General features: G+C 43.5%; 1 protein-coding gene across 1 annotated transcript in view; it reads left to right on the top strand.

Annotated features, from left to right (window-relative positions):
* Window positions 1-467: 467 nt before the first annotated feature.
* The window catches only part of slc24a4b (solute carrier family 24 member 4b), a 29,468-nt gene continuing 9,185 nt past the window's right edge, over window positions 468-20,750 (top strand). Inside the window, exons 1-8 of the mRNA XM_076084522.1 lie at window positions 468-1,874; window positions 8,271-8,378; window positions 17,212-17,288; window positions 19,570-19,644; window positions 19,738-19,822; window positions 19,960-20,063; window positions 20,424-20,498; window positions 20,574-20,599. Coding sequence (XP_075940637.1) covers window positions 1,712-1,874; window positions 8,271-8,378; window positions 17,212-17,288; window positions 19,570-19,644; window positions 19,738-19,822; window positions 19,960-20,063; window positions 20,424-20,498; window positions 20,574-20,599 — 713 coding nt within the window. The 5' untranslated portion in view covers window positions 468-1,711. The remainder of the gene's footprint in view (window positions 1,875-8,270; window positions 8,379-17,211; window positions 17,289-19,569; window positions 19,645-19,737; window positions 19,823-19,959; window positions 20,064-20,423; window positions 20,499-20,573; window positions 20,600-20,750) is intronic.

The following is a 20,750-nucleotide window of genomic DNA, read 5'->3' as shown; positions in this document are numbered from 1 at the left end:
CGTCCAGGGAACATAACTGTCCAATTATTTCCTGTAGCACGAAGTCACAGCTCCAGGTGACAGCTAACACCAAATAATAGGTGAGCAACGACACCTGAGCTTCACCAATCACCTGGAGCCTCCAGGACTCCACAGAGTCCTCGGTTGGCCACTAATTATGGGTGTAGTGGAAGGCTAAATCCAGTTCCACTCAGCATCCCACTCACGCTGACATATACGCTTGTGGAACATTCACGGCACAAAAAAGTGAAGTGAGACTCGTTGATATTAATGCTTTTCTCAATACACAGCAGAATTGATTTTTTTCCCTCCCTTATAATGGTAATTGTTTGACTTAATATCAATGACTGCAGGACATATTTACCCACATTTAATTTACTACTGCCACACTGACATAAAGGTCCCCATTACATTATTCATTTATAGTATGCGCAGGTCTAACCGCTCTGTTTGTGTGAAGCAATTTTCTGAAGGGCAAAACGTATGAACCATTATAATCTTGGACAAAAAAAAACCTTTAGGCAATGAGACATTATTACATGGTTGTAGATTTGAAAAAGGGGGGGGGGGCAGACGCTGATACCCGTGAGCCTGAAGATCTATAACCTCAATTATTCAGCATGTTATCAAAATGAGGATAGCAGGTGACTTTGGAGTTATTAAGAAGGAGGACTGTGTTCGGGAGACCCAGACACAGATATTGGCTTTGGTTTCATAACAGCAGTGGTGGGATATACGCGTGACTCGTGTTGTTTTTGAGCAGCGTGATAGGGCATGCCTCGTCGCGCACACATCCTACCTGTGTGTTTGATTTCACGGAGACGCGCAAATAAGGTGAAAAGGTTTCCGCACCCCGCAAGGGTCCAGAGGTGTGATCGATGAGCCCGGAGAGTGTTTTTTTTTTTTTTTTTTGGAAGGTGGACAGCGAAAGCATGTTTTTACTGGCCGTTCGCACATGCAGTCCTCGGGAAAGTTAAAGGGGCCCGGTCTCACTGAAGGTGGCAGGGCAGCAGCTGTGAGCACAGGGAGCTGATGGTCCTCTCTCTCTCTCGCGTCAGCGCTGCTTTTCTGCACTGAGGAGGGATCCATGTGAAGGGGAGGCGCCCCGAGCGAGCAGAGCTGCACGACTGCTGGCCGGATTCGACAATTAACCTTGATGAACACAGATTGCTTTCACTTAGCAGGCGCAGGTGCGTGGAGTTCCCGATGCCGCGCAGCTGAGCGAGTTCACGTTAATGTGCCGTACGCCGACGCATTTAAGACTGAAACTACACGGGGAAAGGATATTGCAGCTGATGGTTTCTTTTTTTGTTGGAGTTTTTTTTTTTTTTTTTTTTTTTTGTCACGGGACAGGATGCATGTTGCAATGGGAGCCGTCCGATATCCATCCTCGTAGCTACAGAAGCCGAATTCAGGAGCGTTGCTGAAGTGATTTGATTTGGAGACCCTTGTCGGAATTTGACCGCCGTGTCATTGGACAGCAGTCACGGTCCCGGCAGCTTAGAGACATCTTCTGAACGGCGCAGAATAGAAGAGCGGGGGAGATAAAGAAAACAACAACTGTCCGCTTCACTACTCTCCATCTGCGACCCTGAAATTGAAATGAGGATCACAACCCGGCTGTGTTCCGTGTGAAGAGGCAAGCGGGGGACGGCAGTTTATTCGGCTCTCAAGGACGCAAAGAAGTGAACGCCGGCCGGGCTCCGGAAGCATGGAGCGGGACGACACCGACACCGGGAGCGCGTCCAAAAAGACTATAATTGCGAAGATATTCAAAGTTCGCAGGAGGAGGGAGATGCTTTTCGTCCAGGTGTGCTTCGTCTGCAGTATCCTCTTAGCGGCGTGGGGCATGTCGGCGTTGTTGACCAAGACAGGTGAGTGGGGAGGGGGTGGTGGTGGGGGGGGGGAAGACTGCTGAGATGCACCGGGGGCAAAGGGAGCTCTGGACGGAGCGGATCTGCAGTGAAACCATGTACCCACGCGCACCAACAGTTCGGCTCATTGTGATCTCAGAGCATCGAGCCCAACACAGGCCTACACGCTCTCATGTCAAGGGCAGGGGATCACAGCGTTGTGTTCGCCGGCTTGTTAAAATCGGCGCAGGTCCATAAAATATGTGCGCGATGCCTCCGATTGTGGCTTTCTACCAGTTTAGATGAAGTGTGTGTAGTTTCTATTAATATGCTGTAAATAGCCCAGGATGAGTTCGGTGTTTTTTTTTTTGGCCCAGCACACTCTGTAGCAAAAAAAAAAAAGTCCACTACACAGGTTATCGTCAGGTTACAGCATTTGTCTTTTATCGCAGTGTTTGCTACATGCCTCTGTTTGCCCGTATGTGCCGCAGTGTGCGCGCGGTGGCAGCGGCACGTTTTTAAATTTGAAATAGGGTGGCTCATAATCACGGCACACTCACACCTCACGCTCCACATGCACACGGCGAACAAGTAACCGATCCCAGAACGAGCACAATTTGATTCGACTGCGCTTTGCTCTTTCTTTTTTTTTTACTTTTATTTCTCCCAAATCTGCCTCTTTTTTTGGTTTGGCGCCAGGCATATCCTCGGTCACACTACACTGGAGCTCAGGATGGTGGTTAGCGCTGGCATCATCGCGTCTGGCCCGGGGCTACACACACACACGAGCGCGCACACACACTGGATCACCTCAATCACGCTCGAGCATCATCACGCTTCCAGGTTCCGCATGGCCATCGAGGGATCCTGATTTTACGCAGAGACCGCTGTAGCTTATCTAAAGATGATATGCGGTGGCTTGCTTAATGTTTGTAGCTTGGCGCTCGACGTGTGCGCCGAGCAGACAAGTCAGATGGCTGATCATGCGTGTGATGTTATGCAGGCACTGAGACACTCGCACACCAACATGCACACATGTCGAAACTCTTACCTCAGGCCAGTGCCAACGCTGACACGCAGAGCATCCCACACAGTCTCACATGCGGTTATGTAATCTAACGAGCAACCGTGCCATTTTGCTGGTGAAGAATGATATCTGACACACACCGCTTTGATACAAATGTGCCAACATGAATCTCGCAGTCTTGCTGCTTTTTTATTTATTTATTTATTTATTTTTTAATTCACGAGTTATTGCAATATGAGCATGGGAGAGAAGAGTGCTTGGTCTTTGTCTTTTTTTTTTTTTTCTTTTCTCAAAGTGCTTAACCCTAAACTTCAAGCCCTGTCATGGGATCTGTCCCATCTGCAACCACTTAGGCCCCCCGGAGCTGAAAGCGGCCGTAAATTACCCAAAACTACAGCCTGACTGTAGATCTCGAACTGATGTATCAGCAGTTTTATTAATTACATTAAAAACAACAAGAGGCTTAAAAGATTATTCTGAATGATATCATACAGGCAAGTGCAAATCTCTTATCTCCAAAGGCAGGCACTGGGAGCCAAAGTAAGCCACCCTCTGTCACTAATGGCTTGCCTTTTTTTTTTTCATTTAATCAAGTTCTCCTGACCCACACGATGATTGTCATGTGGGGGTATTTGACAGAAGGCGTTTATTGTGAATTTCATCCTGTTTGACCATGCAGTGATGGAGGTGGTGGGATTACAAGGTAACATGCAAGAGAAGTGTTTGATAAGAGATGACCAGAAATCCCCTCTGCACCCACGAGACCCAAAGCTCGCTCTGTGTAATTGAACAGCCGTGGCCTTCTCATCTTTCGTCCATCACAAGGACACGCACACATTCATGTCACAGTGAAACCTGTGCCATGTGTTTGCCACCCGTTTGATTGATGGTAGTGTGGAGGAGTGTTGCTGCGCTGACTGGTCCAGATGGATGGGATTTGATGTACTACTCCTGGGTTATATCTCCGTGAAAGAGGGGTGGTGCGCAACATGCTGTCGTGCATGCTGATGGGGCTGCGTGCGATGAAGCTGCGCATGGGGAGGACTAGAACAGGTGTTTATGAGAAGCGGGACAGGGCTCGACTCTGACAGGTAGCTGCGGCATGCAGTCGGTGATGGTCTTGGGGGGGGGGGGGTTAATAGGTGAACACCCGACTAAGGAGAGCATCTTCACCGCACGGTAGATTAATGGATGCTTGTCCTTGGTCCATTGCTGAGCTAACTGGAAAAATGTGCTCACAGACTTTTATTTATATATTTTTTTTAAATTTATTTTTTAATATCCCATTTGGGCTCATTTCTTTGTTTGTTCTGCTCCAAAATAGCAAGTCGATTTAGTATCTTTTGATGTAACTGCTGCAGTTGTCAGGATTTCAGGTTGGCCTTATTGCCACATTTAAGATGTGCTCATCTATAGATTAGGCCACCTTTAAGGCACACAGCATGTTAACCTTCACCAACGTTGAGCAATATATGCTGGTGACTTCTTCAAATGTTTTTGTTTTGTCTTTTTGGACAAACAGTCCCAAACCCAAAGATGGAGGACTAATAACAGTCACATTTAAGACACTGGGACAAGACAATATGTGGCAATGTTAATTTACTGACGCCTTATCACTATTGTCATAATGATATTTTAAATTCAAACTAACATGTCAAAATGAATAACAAATGTATATCCCAACTTCTTAGACCTCAAAGTGACTTCCAATTGTTGAAATTTCTTAGTATGAGCCAAAATATTCAATGTCTAAAGATAAAGATGCGGTGGCTTTGAATTTCTTTTTTTTAAGCTCCAGATTCACTTTGTTGTCCCACATCGTAGGACATTTGGATTGGGCTTTCGCTAATGCGGCATCTACAAAAAACCTTCCAAATTCATCAATAAATAAACAAACAAAGCACTGTTGGGTTCCATCTCAATTTCATCTTTATTTTTTTTTAATCTGCTGCGGTTTAGATTCTGTATTGAAGGAGGGATAAGACTTTTTAAAATCTATTCAGTCAGCAATGTTGTAAACCTGGTATCTGGTGCTCTGTGTGTCGCACATGGGATGGGTCGGTTATCATTTTCTTGGCTTGCCTTTCGAACAGCCTTTTGGTAGGTCCACTGCAGGGATGGAAGCTGTCCTGAACCTTTTTACTACAATGAAGTCTGCATGAGTTGGACTTGAGTTGCACAGAGACGGGACCGACGCATCGTCTGTCCCTTTTTTACTGCACCTGTAAGCGCACTGAACAACTGACCTCTAGTTTCAATACATTGATGGTGATTTTCTAAAAACATTTCATCACTACAGAAGTCAAAGCAACCGGTCTATAGTCAGTTTTCCTTACAGCATGCTTTGCATAAGTCACTTAGTTCATTGGCCTTCTCATCCTAGTTAAGCTGGGACCATGTTCGTCTCCTCCCCATTCCTTAAATTCCACAAGGTCCCTGCTCCTAAATGCTATTTATTTTTGAACTATGCATTTTCTTTTTTTAAATGTCTTTGGGGATAGAGGGTTTTTGTTTGGGTCCATAGTTGTCGTCTTCTGAGTTAGGACATTGTCTCTGCAGAATTTAATATAGTCTCTAGTTGTGTCTGTGGCCTCCTCAAAGATGAAGCTGTGAAAGTCGGTACAACTTTCAATGCCATCATTGTCCCAGACATGTGCATTTCTTTTTACTTCTGGTTTACTGCTTTTGAGTCAGGCCTTGTGGGATGAAACTAAATGCACATTATGATCAGAGTTGTCTAGTGGGGGCGAGGCCTCTGATGTCTAAGTTCAATTTTTATTGAGAATTCTGTTGCCGCCAGTCTTACAGTCCACACATTGCTTAAATGCATTGCAATTGTCATTGCACACAGTCCGCAACTAAGATGGTTGCTTTTGCAGCGTTTCCACGTATTTGTGTCGACTCGTAGTTTGTCAACTATGCTCCTGAAAGTGGGCATTGCAGAGAAACGAGGATGGCGCTGAAGTTGGCTCCCTAATTGCAGCAGCCGATCCGGAAGTTAAGGGAAACTTACATTCTATTGCTGAGCGACTGATGCATGTTTGACATTTTAGGTAGAGGCAGGTCTCCGTCTAAAACCACTATACTTAGACTGGTCAAATCCGGACTAGATTATCCCAGAGACTCTTTAAATCACAGTTTCCGAGTTGTGAAATTGGCAGCATGTGTGCCAACCACCGGTGTCAGAAAATGTTATGTAACTTTTTACTTTATTTACAACTAAATTAATTCTTGGATCAAGTTCCCTGTAAATTCCACTGAAAGTCCGAAGTTTTTGAGACTTCCTGCTGACAAACTAACGAGGGTTAATCAGGGGCAATCAAAACCTCCAAGCTCTTCACGACGCCAACACTGCGGTCATTCAACATGGAGACTAAGACAATTAATCAACGTGAGTCATGCCCACAACAGACTGCAGTCCTCATCCTACCCCAGCCTGCCTAGAAGTCCCGACAGAAATCAGTCTTTATTGTTTTTCATTTTCAGATGCTGGGCAGGAAGCACGCAGAGCACTGTCGCAGGGACACAGAGATGCATGCAGTCGTTTTCCACGAAACGACACGGAATCATTCTTTTAAGAACACAAGATTTCATAGTTGCGGTCAAGTGGTTCTACACATAACAGCCTGGAGAAATTGCATTTGGATGGACTGTCATGCAAACTTTCCCAAAACATGTAAATGGTCCACTGTTTCCAAACATCAAACAGCCCATGTGCTTTACACATGACTCTTATTGTCAAGTATGACAAAGTCATCATCTCTTGGCACAGTGTCTACACGTTTCAATCCCTCCCCTGGCCTTACATTGGTGTGCGTTGTGAGCATTGAGCGGATAACGGTAATCAAAAAGGGGGAGTGAAACTGAGCCGGTTAGTGAAGGGGAACAGTTTGCAGTGATGACTGGATGGTTTGGTGTTTTTTTTGGATTGTAGAGCTGTGGGCAGCAGCTGCACTCTCCTTGTGTACAGTCTGTTTGTCCAGCGCCTGCTGATCGCCAGGCTGTCGAACTGTACCGGATTAAAAGCCATTTAATGACGCCATTTCGGTGTCTGTACACCAACAAAATACCGTGCAGTCCAGGTAGATGACGTTATACAAAGATTAAGTGAAAGGTTGGAGAGCAGAAAATGATTAACTGGTGCCTAAACTGTTTTTTTTTTTTATTTTAATTTTTTTTATTCGGTGGGCAGAAACACGACTCCTGCTCGACGTGTAAATGGGCTGCTCAGATTCACCAACACAACCTTTTTAACGGTAGTAACATCTTCTTTATTTAATCGATAAATAGAGAAAATAATCAGCAGATTAAACAACTTCTTCCTTGCTCCAAATGACCGATCAGCTGACGTATATACTGATGGACCTGCAATAAGCAAATATTGGTGGATTTCTTTGGTCTAGCTCTACGATATTTTATATAACATTCGGTGTTCTAATCAGTCAAATTTTCCAAGAAGTCTTTACATCTCTGTAATAGTTGTCTCCTTTTTGTCCTAACCATAACTTCCGCAACTTCATTGCCAGAGGGGGAATTCAGTGATCCTTCGGACACGTTCACATGGTCAAGGGAGACATTTACAAAGTCTTAGATCATGTGAGTCCACTGCTTCAAAGTCTTTCACAACCATTGTATAACCTACAACGGCAAGCCAGACGGAGGTAATCTGAACAAGTTGTACACAAAATAAACAGACAAAATAAACAGACAATCTGTCCTCGGGGTATTCCCTAGTGATCTGCTCGTAACCGAGAATTCAGCAATACTGTGAAATCATCCTGCAGCAAGTTACCGCTGTGTCGAATCAACATTGCGCTTGTGTGGTCACATGTTATTAAAATTTGTGAGTTTTGAAACACCGCTCAGGTCGTTGGCGATTTTTACATAATAGATTTGGGACAGCAGTTTTTTTTTATTTTTTTAATTTTTTTTTATGTCCTCATTACGGAGGCTTAAGAGCATTTTAATGAAAAATGAAAGTTGTACGCTCCTCCTCCCACCCCAAAAACATAATGGCACAGCAGCTGCATCTTGATGTGTTATTGCTATCGCCGGAAGAAAATGCAATTTCTACATGAATGAAAACTTTTAACGGATTAAAGAAAAGCCACCTTATTTGGATTAATGACCATGATCATGGATGTTTTGGGTCATAAAACATACTTTTGTGTAAGAGCAGCCATGTTAGTTTTCCTTGCTGTTTTTGCAATGTGCAAAATGGAGTTTCAAGGTTTCCCTGCGGCAAAAGAAAAGGCTTTTAAATCGTTCCAGCAGATCTTCAGTATTAACCTCCAACACATGCAGCAAACTTAATTTCTGCAATTTTAGATGGTTTAATTCACGTTGACTGGATGATAAGCAAAGCTGTTTTTGTGTTCTGTTTCCTGCAGGCCATGGGATGATCGTGGAGGGACATGCGGACGTTGAATACTGGGGAAGACGGCTAATGGCTTCAGTACCAGACAACGAAACGGAGAAGAAGAACTGCTCAGCGCCAGGTATGCTGTTAAAGATCCACTAATCCAGCAACAGAGAATTGTCACTCTACTCTGTAGTTTTACTCACACACATCCTCCACAAAGGGTTTTTACGTCTTTTCGTGCATTGTTTTGTTTTCACGCCCCGCAACTTTAAAAAAAAAAAAAATTCTTTCTTCAGCAAAACTGCCATGAAAAGCCTGCTGCACACTTCCTACTCGGCACTAAATGGCAAACAAACAAAGTTGGCGACTATCTTGTGAATGTAGTGGAGCATTTAGAAGCTAAAGAGACAGATGTTTCTCTCAGGATATATTTTATATATTAAGATATGATGATCTTTATGCACCAGTGAATGTACACGGCATGACTAATGCAGTCGTAAGGTCATAGATGGACTATTCTTGACTACTATAGGTATGTATTATTCCAAGACGATCAATGAAATTGTCTGAAAAACTCCAAATAGCACCCAGTAGTTGAGGAGTTTTTGAGTTTGCTATGCTACTTTAATTTGGCCTCTATTGTTCTGACTCGGTTTAGAATACTTGCGCTGCAATAAGCACTGAAAGGGCTATTAGAAGAGTCGGGTATTGATTATGTTACAGCATCTTTGGTACACTTAAAGGAAGCAACATTCTCCTATAATTAGTTATACCGGACTCTATGCTGACAGTTCCACTGACACTGCTGACATCTGCATCAGGCAACGAAAAAGATTAAAGCTACGTTGTTCATGATATTATTGATTTGAAATGTACCAGCAGCAAAGGCAAGATGTCAATTGAATTGCCTTGTTTTTACTACATCTGTTTCATTTGAGCTTTCTGTGATTTTATCTTTTATTTTTTATTTTTCCTCCTCCAATGACTCAGTGAGAAAAGCTCTGCATTCGAGCAGCTGGGTTCGAGGTGATATTTATTGGCAAACAGGATTTAGGGACTACCTGCTCTCTTGTGTGTGTGTGTGTGTGTGTGTGTGTGTGTGTGTGTGTGTGTGTGTGTGTGTGTGTGTGTGTGTGTGTGTGTGTGTGTGTGTGTGTGTGTGTGTGTGTGTGTGTGTGGTAGCATCCCTCAAGGATTAATGAATCATTGGTGCTGTGACCTGCTATTGTGTTTATATATAAACAAGCAAAACATCCCTTTTTACGCCGCTGGATTTTAACTATTCAGTATTGAGACCATTTGAATAGCACAGTGGGGTCCTGTTTAAATGAGCACCAAATGACAAGATTATGTCCTTGAAGTTTTCCTCCTAATCCTTCAGGATTAACTTTTTTTTTTTTTTTGCAAATGTCTTCCGCACCAGACTGTACTTCACATTCTGATCCCCCCCCCTGCTCTGCCCTGTCACTGTGAGCCGATCATGTGACTCTTTGTTCTGGGGTCACGGTCTTGTGAATAATCCAGTCATAAACTTCAGGCACCTCAGATGACCAGTAACTATGTTGTGGGCAGTATGAGTGTCTCTGACTGTAACCGGGCAAGGCTTCAATATAGATGCACATTTTTTCACTACATTGATTTGACCTTCACGATATATTATACTGCACTTTACCAAGTCATTTAGCCTTCTAGACCAAATTCTCTTAAATTGGGGAAAATAATCTGACAGATGAGGCCAATTATTTTTCTTCTTTGCTCGGCTCTTTTTCTATTTACTCAGCAACTCCTTATGTAGAGATTCAGGACACTCAACGCAAAATTTCTAAAGTTGTTGAGGGGAAAAAGTAATCCAACATTGATCACTTGAAACGCTTTTCTCTCTGTCTGACCGACAGTCAATTAATTGTTCGTGTTGCACTTGTCAAGACTATTTATTGCTCATGTCTCCCATCATCAGCTGGACAGATGACATGAATATAAATGGATGTTCATGGTCTTTCTAGTATGACAAACGTGTTTACCATCAACACATTTGCCAAGAACTGAATAGAGTTCTTGGTTTCCAACGCTCACAATAAGCGAGAAATGTTTTCGTTTTTTTTTGTATCACCGATCGGTGCGTTTGTCCTGATTCCCTCTGCAGTTGTTTGTCCAGACCTGATGATCCAGCAGTGGACGATGGCACTGGCGTGCCAAGCACTAACCGTGGCTGGACCCCTGCTCGATTGGATGAGAATTATTATTGGAGGCTTTTCGTTTTATGCTGAGTGTGTGCAACATCTGAAGCTCAGTTTAATTAAGCCGCTGTTTGTGGGCTGCATAGATTACACTCGGCCAGCTTTGGTCTCTCTGCCTTTTCCTCATCATTATTTCTGTGATCAGCGAGGGAGCCCTTTTCAGGGTTCACGGGGTGCTAATGTTGTTTTGCTTGTCCTGACACTTGTGCTGCAAAGGCAGCCATTCATCATAAGTGCCTTTTTTTTATTTTTATTGGTCTTTTAGTAATAACTCCTGGAAAGCACAAGGTGCTGTCCAAACTGTTTTTGTTGCACTCCTGCTTGAAGGGGCTGATGCAACCTTATTTAATAGTCGCATGCAGAACTTTAGATGCATTTTTCCCTTGTAGCAGGCCCATGACGGATAGAACAAATGCACTCACCTAAATTTAACAAGTAACTCTGTGGATTGAAAGTACAAGCAGTTTTATTTCCAAATCAAACTGTTTTATGATTTCTTCAAGGCTGCACCAGAAGTGTGATCAGAAATGTGTGTTTTGCTATTTGACTTGAGGTTTACTTGGGGACAGAGACTATTAGATTATATTCCCCATTTTGGGACCGACTGATGCCAACTGTGGAGCAAAGGAAATTGGAGAGGGGGGGAGGGCGGCAAAGCACCGTGGCTAATGTTCTGTGGGAGGAATAATTAGCTTTTAATAAAGATGCTGCTAATACCATGCATTTAAAACTCCCCTTGAGCGGCCTAATTGGCCTGGTGGAAGTCGACGACGACAGCAGCGCGAGAAGTAGCCGTGAACAACAAAGCAAAGGTTTTAGTATGGCTGGGTTTGTACTATGAAATAATCCGACGGGATTTGATTTGTAGTGGTTTTAGATATGGCTCTAATCCTCCCACGGGCAAGGGGATGCCCATGTCGCATGTTTGTCTTGAAAAGTGGCGTGGGTGAGGAGGAACTGGGTGACTGTGGCCCAAAGTGGAATTGTCATCCTGTAAAAAGCCTGCTGTGTTATGGTGTCAGTTCTGCTGCTGGCAAAAACAAAAGGCAGCATACAACATCCACTTGTTTGCCTAAAATCCTGAGTTTCATTTCTTGGGGGGGGGCGTATGGTTGGGTTTGGGTAGGTGGGAACTGTGGTGGCAACACGAGGGGTGACTGTGCCAGCAGGGAGGCAGCCAGTCCACCGTTGGAATGCAGGGTCGTCCACTCCAGGGAAACACCAGAAGGAGGCTTTTTGAAAGGGAATTACACAAGTGGGGATTATGCTGCTGTGCATAATGGAAACTGACCTCGCTTTGCTTCTCGCTCGCATGCCAACGGTGGAACAATGCAGAGGAGAGGGGGCTCGCAGGCACGAGCACCTGCACAGAGCACTTTCCGCGCTGCCCATTTCAAACGCGCCTGACCTCTTTTATGCTTTCACGCTGTCGCGCTCTGTTCTGCTTCAGATTTGCAACCTCATAAATTTCTATCCCGTTCTGCTTTTGGCTGATACAAACCGAGAAAAGGGACATTGGGTTTAAAGGAGTGTAGTCGAGGCAGCTCTACTCTTGCATTGTTGCAGATCCATACCTCACCCCTGAGCGAGCTCGGTACCTATTTCTCCTGGACACAGCTTAATGCGCACGTCTCACACCTTTTAGGTTATTGGACCAGGTGTCTTCTGGGTCCACCAGCTTGGCCTTTTTCAGCACCCCAAACACTCTCTCTTACATGAACGCGGTCACATTAAGGGCTGAGGGGAATCTATGCTAAACGTGGAAGTGCAATAGGTATGAAAGTGTGTTCATGCAGGTGAAATTGCGTGTGTTTGAGCACGTGAGAGCAGTTGTACATGTGAAAGTATCGACCTAACAAATGGATAATCGTGTGTGTTGTAGGTTAAGCCAAGCCCCTGCGCTCTTAAGAAGTTATTGTTTCTGTGTGACACAGAGATTTGCCACTAAGGCTACTCGTGATGTTGTTGTGTACAAGAATGCTGTCGGTTACCGTTGAGTCATGCTCTTCACTGATGTCTGCTGGAGTAAGCTAATTATCTAATCGACTAATAATGACCCCCGAGGAATCATTCTCCTCTGAAGAGTCTCTTGACTGCTGTACTGGAGTGTCAACTGTATTCTGTTAATGACTTGGCTGGTCTGTGGGTTGGTGACAGAAGGTAGCACCGGGCCCTCCGCCAAAACATCATGCTCTCATCATAATAGTTTTATTCGGCTGTTTTTAACAAGTGATGACATTGTGTTTTTCCTCTGAAAACATACTTTGCATGGCTCCATATCAGTCCGTTTTTGACCAGGCCACCGCAGTAGCTGTGTTGGGTGGAGACTCTCCTGTCTTTCTATCTCTGGGACAACAGACGGTACACGATGCTGAGCTCCATTATGTAACGGCACCATAATATCTGGAATATTACCAGATTATGGAATAATGGTTGCACAAATGTAAAGAATGGCTGTCGTGCTCTGGCTTTAATACGCCAATAAATGAAGGTTATCTGAGCAGATTTGTGTATATGCAGAGAGACTTGTGTGACCTGTGTAGAGACGATATTTGTATGACTTGACATTTTAAAATGTATTCAGTGCTTTAAATAACTGAACTTTACTCGCAGTAAAGCAGTGCCACAACAAATCCAGGGAAGTATACTCTTGTTTATAGCGCATGTAATTATTTTCTTTGAACCCCGTATATGGTTACACCGTTTCCCAAATATCTCGCGTATTGAATTGGGTTAACTGATATTATCGTTACAATCCAAACAGGTGAATATTGTCACTTTTTTTTATCAATAAATGTATACAATAATAGATTACTACCACCAACCGGCGTGAACTGGGCCCAACATGTCGAGCTGAACTTAAATTATTGAATTACTTGAATTATTTCATGGCCTGACTTGATACGACACCTTTCCTTTTTGTGAAAAGTTGCTGTCCGGTGCATATGGTAAAAATGTTTTTGGCCCTTTTGTGCACACTAAAGTCACCATTATTGACTCAATGAAATATTTATATCTTGCATGGGAAGGCTGAATTATGTAATACATCTGGGGTGAGAAAAGAAAAGGACCTCCCCCATAATCATCTTAATACTGTCCACACCTAAAGTGATGGTAGCGCTGCATCTCATCAAATCCTCCCCAACACTTGTTGCCAATAATTTCTTGCATAAGCGGCACAGTCAGGTGTCCAAACAGAGAATCCAGGGTTTATTTATAGATTTTGTAGCTCAGCCTCTGAACAGGACCTGTTTTTTGTTTTACCTCCTGCCTGTCGTGCCGGTACAGACATCCTCTCGCTCCTTCGTTGCCTCCAAAACAGACGGCAGCCCCACGCAAACACAAGAACAGCAGCATAGATACAAGTTTTAGTTTCCGATTTGTACAATCGCACAACCTTTTGTTCAGCGGAACACGCTCTATTTTGATAGCAGCTTCCTCTGCGGCATCTTAAAGATATTTGCCTAAAGATTTTTAATTTCTAGTGTGATTTAATAACATATTGGCACATGCCGTTTAGCTCACAATGCCAGATATTAATTTTACAAATCTGTACCTTAATGCCGTGTTTCATGATAGATGTAGGCTACAACTTGTGCATATGTCTAAAGCAAAACAATGTCTTATGAAATGATTACAAAAAATGGTGAATAGCAAGCAAACTCTTTTTAGAGCTGAAGCAATTGATTGAAGGATTCACCGTCAGACAGAAAGTTGAAAACTTTATCTTATTTGTGTGCAAACACTCTCTAATTAAAAATGATACCCAGTTCAACTGAGCTCCATATTATTTATGGTTCTATTTATGGGCCTCATTTGAGATGCATGACTTAAGTAACCTGTCTGTTTTCCTGCTCCTGTGTACGTCCTGTCCTTGTGTGGGGAAACGGCTGTGGAGGCATGTTCACGTCCGGTTTGACCTCTGCAGTGAGGAGACCCAGATGAACCCTGTAGACGCTGTCTGCCCGAGTGTTTACAGGGACGGGGAGGTGACCCCTGCCTGCCCTCTCTCTGCTGTGCCGGCGCCCTTTAAACACCTTTTGTGATCACCTATTTTTAACTCGCTCTCAGCCAGACCCGATTGTGCACAGAGGCAGGGGGCTGAACATGTAACCAAAGAACATGGATGGCAATGGCATTTAATTATTGATTAATGGCAGACCTGCAGGTTTGGCGGCTGAACATGGAAGCAGGAGGTGACAGCAGGAAATTCAAACTTGATACTTTCCCCATGGTTTTATGTTTTTCAGAAGTATTCGAGCAACCTTCAGCTGGTAGAATAATGTTTGATTGTGGGTGTTTGTCCCTGAGGTATCAGTAGGACTTTAGCTTACTGTATCAGCATCAGTTTGTTTTCAGTCACCTCTGAGGGCACAGCTGACAAATCCTGTAATTGATTGCGCCTTTGCTTGAGGCCGGCGGCTTTCCGACACGTTTCATTCAGCACATAAACCTGTCAGAAGTGAAATGAGCTAAAGCCGCCTGCAATAGTCAATGTTGCAGTCAGATCCCCATGTCAGCGTGGTGTTCTCCAGATTGTCATATTTGCGTTCATGAAGACATTACTCATACTATTATTATTTTGTCCTCTAATCAGTTGCATTTACTGTGTCATGAAGGCAGTCTTGGTGCTGCAATGAGACCTCAAATCAAGGTCGGATCAAAGAGCCATGACGCAAAGAGACTGTCTGAGATGACATAATAGAGATGTGAAAAATGTCCATGTATGTGACGTAAATGAGTGAAATGCATCGGTTGATTTCAGTGGGCTTGGACCACATACTGTAGAGTGTCTGATGTGCCTGTGCAGTGTTCCAAATGCTGCGCTGATTCAGTCATGTATGCACACTCCGCCGAATATCATAAATGCAGGCAACGGTGGGGATGGGACAGATGCAGTGAGAAGTCTCAGGTGAGCACTGTTCCACTTCACGAGTCCATATACGGCAAGGGCCCAAAGCTTGCCTTATATTCAATTACAAACAGCGTTATTCTGCTGGCTCAGACTACAGCAGTTTGTTGCATCACTTGGGTATTTGTATTTTTCGAACAGTAGTGCCACAGCAAAGCAGTCCCATCTACTGATTATTTCAATGTTGGGATAGCAAGGTCTACCACTTTGACCCAGACTGAAATATCGTAAAAAGATGATGAATCCTATTTTTGATGATCCCTTCACTTTTCATGTAGCGCCACCGTGACGCTCACATTTGTGGTATTGAGTGGAATGTCTCTACAGCGAACTGAAATTTGGCACAAGCAGTCATGTCCCCATCAGGATGAGCTGTTGATCAACTTTGGTGCTCCCCTGACAGCATCATCGGGTGGAAATACTTGATCGTCGGTCACGGCTGTACTGTGTTTACCGCTAATTAGCAAATGTTAGCATGCTAGCACTAAACTAAGATGTGAACATGGTAAATATTCTACTTGTCATTGTGAAAAAAACAACTTGGCAACCCTAGCTGACCAGAAGAATGTTCTTTATTTTATTTACAGAATGTGTCTTTAAAGAAACAACAAAAACACCCCAGTTTGAACAGCTGGATCTTTATCAGTTATCCACTGAGAGCCAGACGCCAAATGATGCTGCACGTCCAACACAAACTTAAAAATTAAAAGTGCACAACAAAGTGAAACGGCAAACAATTATCACAGTAACAACTTATCACCACATGCACAAGAATATAATTTAAAATGAACTGTTAAAACATCAATAAAAACTCTAATGCTAAATTCTTCATCCATTGTTAGCATGCTGACATTAGCATCAGCTAGCACCGATATGCCCATGTGCAGTCGCACGGAGCTCCTGCATGGCTGTAGACCTTTGTTAGTTTATTCTGCACTATATGTCTAAATGTAGCATAGCGATAGCTGTAACTTGTGTACGCAGTATGAGAGGTATGTTACAGGCTTGTTTAATAAGAAACGAGATGTGAGCCTGCAGCTCGGGGCCCAACAGGAACGGGTCGGACCGAGGCAGATCGCCCCAGATGCCGGGTCCCATCAGGGCGACGACCAGCTTCTGTCTTCGGCCACGTGCACTGTGGGGTGGTTGTGCTCCCAGAGATGTAGGCCATATGGTGGCACCCTGTGTTCCAGCTGGAGCTCTGGTGATGGATGATGAGTCCTCAGCATGGACGCTATTTTTTTTTATTTTTATTTTTTTATTTTTTATTTTTTTCATTTTTTTGCTGCCTGCTTGCTTTAATTCTGTATGACTGCAAGCTCTTAATATAGCCCAGGCTTTTACATCAGGTTTTGAGAAGATGGGATCAGTTATTTTTTTTCTTCTTCCATGAATAGGTATGAAGTCATTGGTTGCCGAGGGGTGTGACATACTGCAGGCTGGTTTTCAGTCCTTTGGAAATTCAAAGCCCTTGATGTTTGAGTTCCCAGGTTCTTTTTCTTTTTTTTTTTTGGCTGATGATCACAGGCTGCTATTTAATTTGCATTTGAACCTTTCAGGCTGCAGTGCCCTGTTTTTAAGTATACACGAGTGTTTGTTGCTGTATTAGATGATAAAGTGTGACGAGATGGAACAAGAACAGTCAGGATGACACTCTGATCGATACCATGACCAAACTAATTCAGTGTAAGCAAGCTGAACCAACAGGGCACACCAGGCCCATCATGAAGTCATGTGGTCCTCTCTGGGTGGGTTGGGGACATGTACCTCGCTGATATGCCGCTCCTGTGTGGTGACCGTGACATTTCCTCTCTCCTCAGCAATACACGAGTTCCCCAATGACATTTTCACCAATGATGAACGTAAGAGCGGGGGCGTTGTGCTCCACATCGCGGCGGTAAGAGGACTTTCATTTTTTATTTTATTTTTTAGAAGCTGCTGCATCTCCCATCACATCTGTCCCCAATCAACACTTTTAGTAGAGCTCAGCTGGTTGCAGGTGGGTTTAGGAGCTTTTTACTTAGCAGACTAATTGCTTGTTTATATCTTTTTAAAGCCAGAAAGGGAAGGTTGGAGTCGCTGCATAGTAGCAGTTTTTGCTTAGCCTGAGTGTCCGGATGCCACATAGGAGCTTTTTAATGCTCAAATGATTTTACACACAAATTGTCATTCACCTGTTTTGTGCAAAACAAACTCCTAGATGTAAACTCGCACACAGATGAGAGGAAGATGTATAGGGAAGAAAAAAAAATGGGTAGAACAGTTCAGTAGTACTTTGAGCTTGGAGGTTCATGTCCTCTGTAATGCAGATCTTTTCTGAGAGGCCATGGGATACAAACAAAAAAAAGCTCTGGGAATAGCCAAGTAATTGCACTTTTAATATTTTATGACAAATTTATCTTAAATTATTAAAGCCAAAGCACAACCACATTTGACAGGGTGTATAATACAGTAAACAAAAAAGGGCAGGGAGCAAATCGGTACGAGAATGTAGAACTAGATTTAAAATCAGCGGATATAACCCATGCACATCGGAACAGCTGCAAAACTACAAGACCTCATTCATTTCATTTTACAGTTCTGAGTGTCGTAAAGCGATGTCTCTCACAGGAGAGCTTCAACTCAGGAGTGTGTGTGAGTGTAGATGGCTTCATAAATATGATAGTGTAACTCTGACGTAAGTATTTTTAGTAAGAGTTTAATTTTAAGAATGATTACATTCATTAGAACAATGCTGAGGCCTTTATAAGTAATGTACATTTGCGTCTCCAGGACATGTATTTATCTTGAATGAGCAGCTTCTCCACATGAAAAACCCCTTATTGACTATTTAGTCATGCTAAGCTCCAACTGACTTGACTTGTGGAGTTCAATGGAGTTCTTGGGTATTGTTCAGCAGGAGGTAATGCTCTTCATGCTGGCTTTAAAAAGTTTATTTTAGTCAAATGCAAGTCAGGGCTGTAGGATTAGAGACATTTCTGAGGTCATGAGGCTCCCCTCGTAACACATTCCCCATCCCGCTCAAACTGTTGACCAGAATGAATTGGACATGAATGGAAATTTGACATCTCGGTATGAAATCCTTCTCCACACTGGGGTAGAAATGCTGAGACTTTAAATAATATATCGTTTTGTTGGATTAAAGGATAGGTTCACACAGTGAACAAGTCTGTCACATAGTGATAGTCGAAAATTCCCTTTTTTATTTTTGTTACGATGCCTCCGCTGCAGTTCGGCAAGGGAACACAGGGAATTGTATACTAAAAGGACTAGGACGATGTGAAGATACCGACTGGATTTGTCTAACTCTGACATTTTTGAGCAGAGCCAGTTAGAACAGAGGTGTGAGAACTGTAGTACTTTGCCTTCACGGCATGGTTAAGCACTTCTCACCACACAGATTACATTAGCGCGGAGATCCCCCGCCTACGAGGGTACTTTAGAGAGTGCTCATCTTCTCTCGCGTTCTTAATGAAAACATTATCATGATCACTATCGGGTTGTGTGCGCCCACGTTTGGTTTCCCTTCTAAGGTTAGAGACGCAAATAGAAATGTTCATGACCGGGACATAAAGAGTCTTGTATGATTTGAGCAGTTCAGTATGCTGCTCTTACACTTAAGTGTCTCAAACTGGATGTTCCACGCTGCAATTTGACTTCTTATTGTCACTGCTGAGAAGAGTAAAATACTGTGTGTGTGGGGGGTCTGATCATACTGCAGTCCTGCACTGCCCCCTGTGGATAGCATAGAGCAGAGCACCGCTGCTAGGGCTGCCGGGCCATGATGATGTCACAGCTGATCTATAATTTAGAGATCTCTCCTCAGCTACTGAAATATGCTGCCCCCCCCCTCCCCACCTCTCCTCTCTCACATCTATCCTGATGGATCCTGTAGATTTTTCAAATTACAAGAGAGAACAGCTTGTTGCTGAATTGACATTTGAATTTAATGCAGGCACTATTATAATGGGATGCTGTGCTTTGAGATTCCCCTTCACCCGTCCTTTAGCTGGAGAACATCTTGCTCTGCCAAGGCTCTATTAAGTTTGCTCATTTCTGCTGATTAAGGATGTATCTACACAGGGACACAGACACACGCTGTCTTGCCCTTGACACACACACACACACACACACACACACACACTCTTAAAGCGTAACTCTACCGTTTCTGTCTATAGGCACTCTACATGTTTCTGGCCCTCGCCATAACGTGCGACGAATACTTTGTGACGGCGCTGGAAAAAATCTGTGAGGTACTTGGGAGTTGCAGTCTTTGATTTGTCAGCGTTAACATCACACGATGCCGTTGTTTGTGTAAACCAGACGTCTTTGCTTAATTTCTGCAGAAACTTGATCTGAGTGAAGATGTTGCAGGAGCCACCTTCATGGCAGCTGGCAGCTCTGCGCCAGAGCTTTTTGCTTCAGTCATTGGTAGTGACACACACACACACACACGCGCGCACACACACACCCCCACACACACCCCTACAGTATGTGTATACATTCAGACATTCCCAGATGGTTGGTGTCACCACTGGCTCTGATTGGCTGCCTCTCCACGTGTGCAGGTGTCTTCATCACCCACGGTGATGTGGGGGTGGGGACCATCGTTGGCTCGGCGGTCTTCAACATCCTTTGCATCATTGGTGTCTGCGGGATCTTTGCTGGACAGGTGTGTGTGTGTGTGTGTGCTAGAGGGAGTGACTTACTGCTCCGGCTGCATCTTTTCTGTTTATTTATAGACCGCAGAGCAGCACATGTGGAGCAGAAGTCTATTTTTTTTTTTCTTTTTTGCAGAGGGGAAACAAAGCCATCTGCTTTAGTTGGCTTTCTCAAAAATGGTTTTAGTAGAAATGGAGAACTAAACTCTGGAGGTGTAAATTAATCATAAATCAATGTTTCATCTGTAAGCTCTTTCTGCCAAGTGCAATTCACATATTAAGTTTGTTGGTTCACACCATATGTATGACCCAAAATGCTTCACAGAACCCTAATACACAATGATCTAAAATATGACCCCTTTTTAAATCAGGTGGTGATTTTGACCTGGTGGGCAGTTTTCAGGGATTCCTTCTACTACACCCTGTCTGTTTTGGCTTTAATTGCAGTAAGTTGGACCCCGTGCATTTAAAAAAAAATTGAAATCAGCCTAAGTTTGATAAAGCTATGTTTTCTTTTTCAGTTCATCTACGATGGGAAGATAGAGTGGTAAGTTATTCATCCAGTTTTGCTTTAAATGTGTCCATATTTTAAAACGGGACTGTCACTTTTAAAAGAAAAACATTATTATTATTATTATGATTGGAACTCTAAATTCATAAGCAAGAAAACACCCTGAATCACTTCTTCACACTCAAAT

Source organism: Anarhichas minor, unplaced genomic scaffold (assembly GCF_050575085.1).
Source record: "Anarhichas minor isolate MPS153535 unplaced genomic scaffold, ASM5057508v1 ptg000136l, whole genome shotgun sequence".
NCBI classification, from domain to species: Eukaryota; Metazoa; Chordata; class Actinopteri; order Perciformes; family Anarhichadidae; genus Anarhichas; species Anarhichas minor.
The sequence above is the reverse complement of the archived record's forward strand: the minus strand, read 5'-3'. Positions and strand labels throughout refer to the sequence as shown.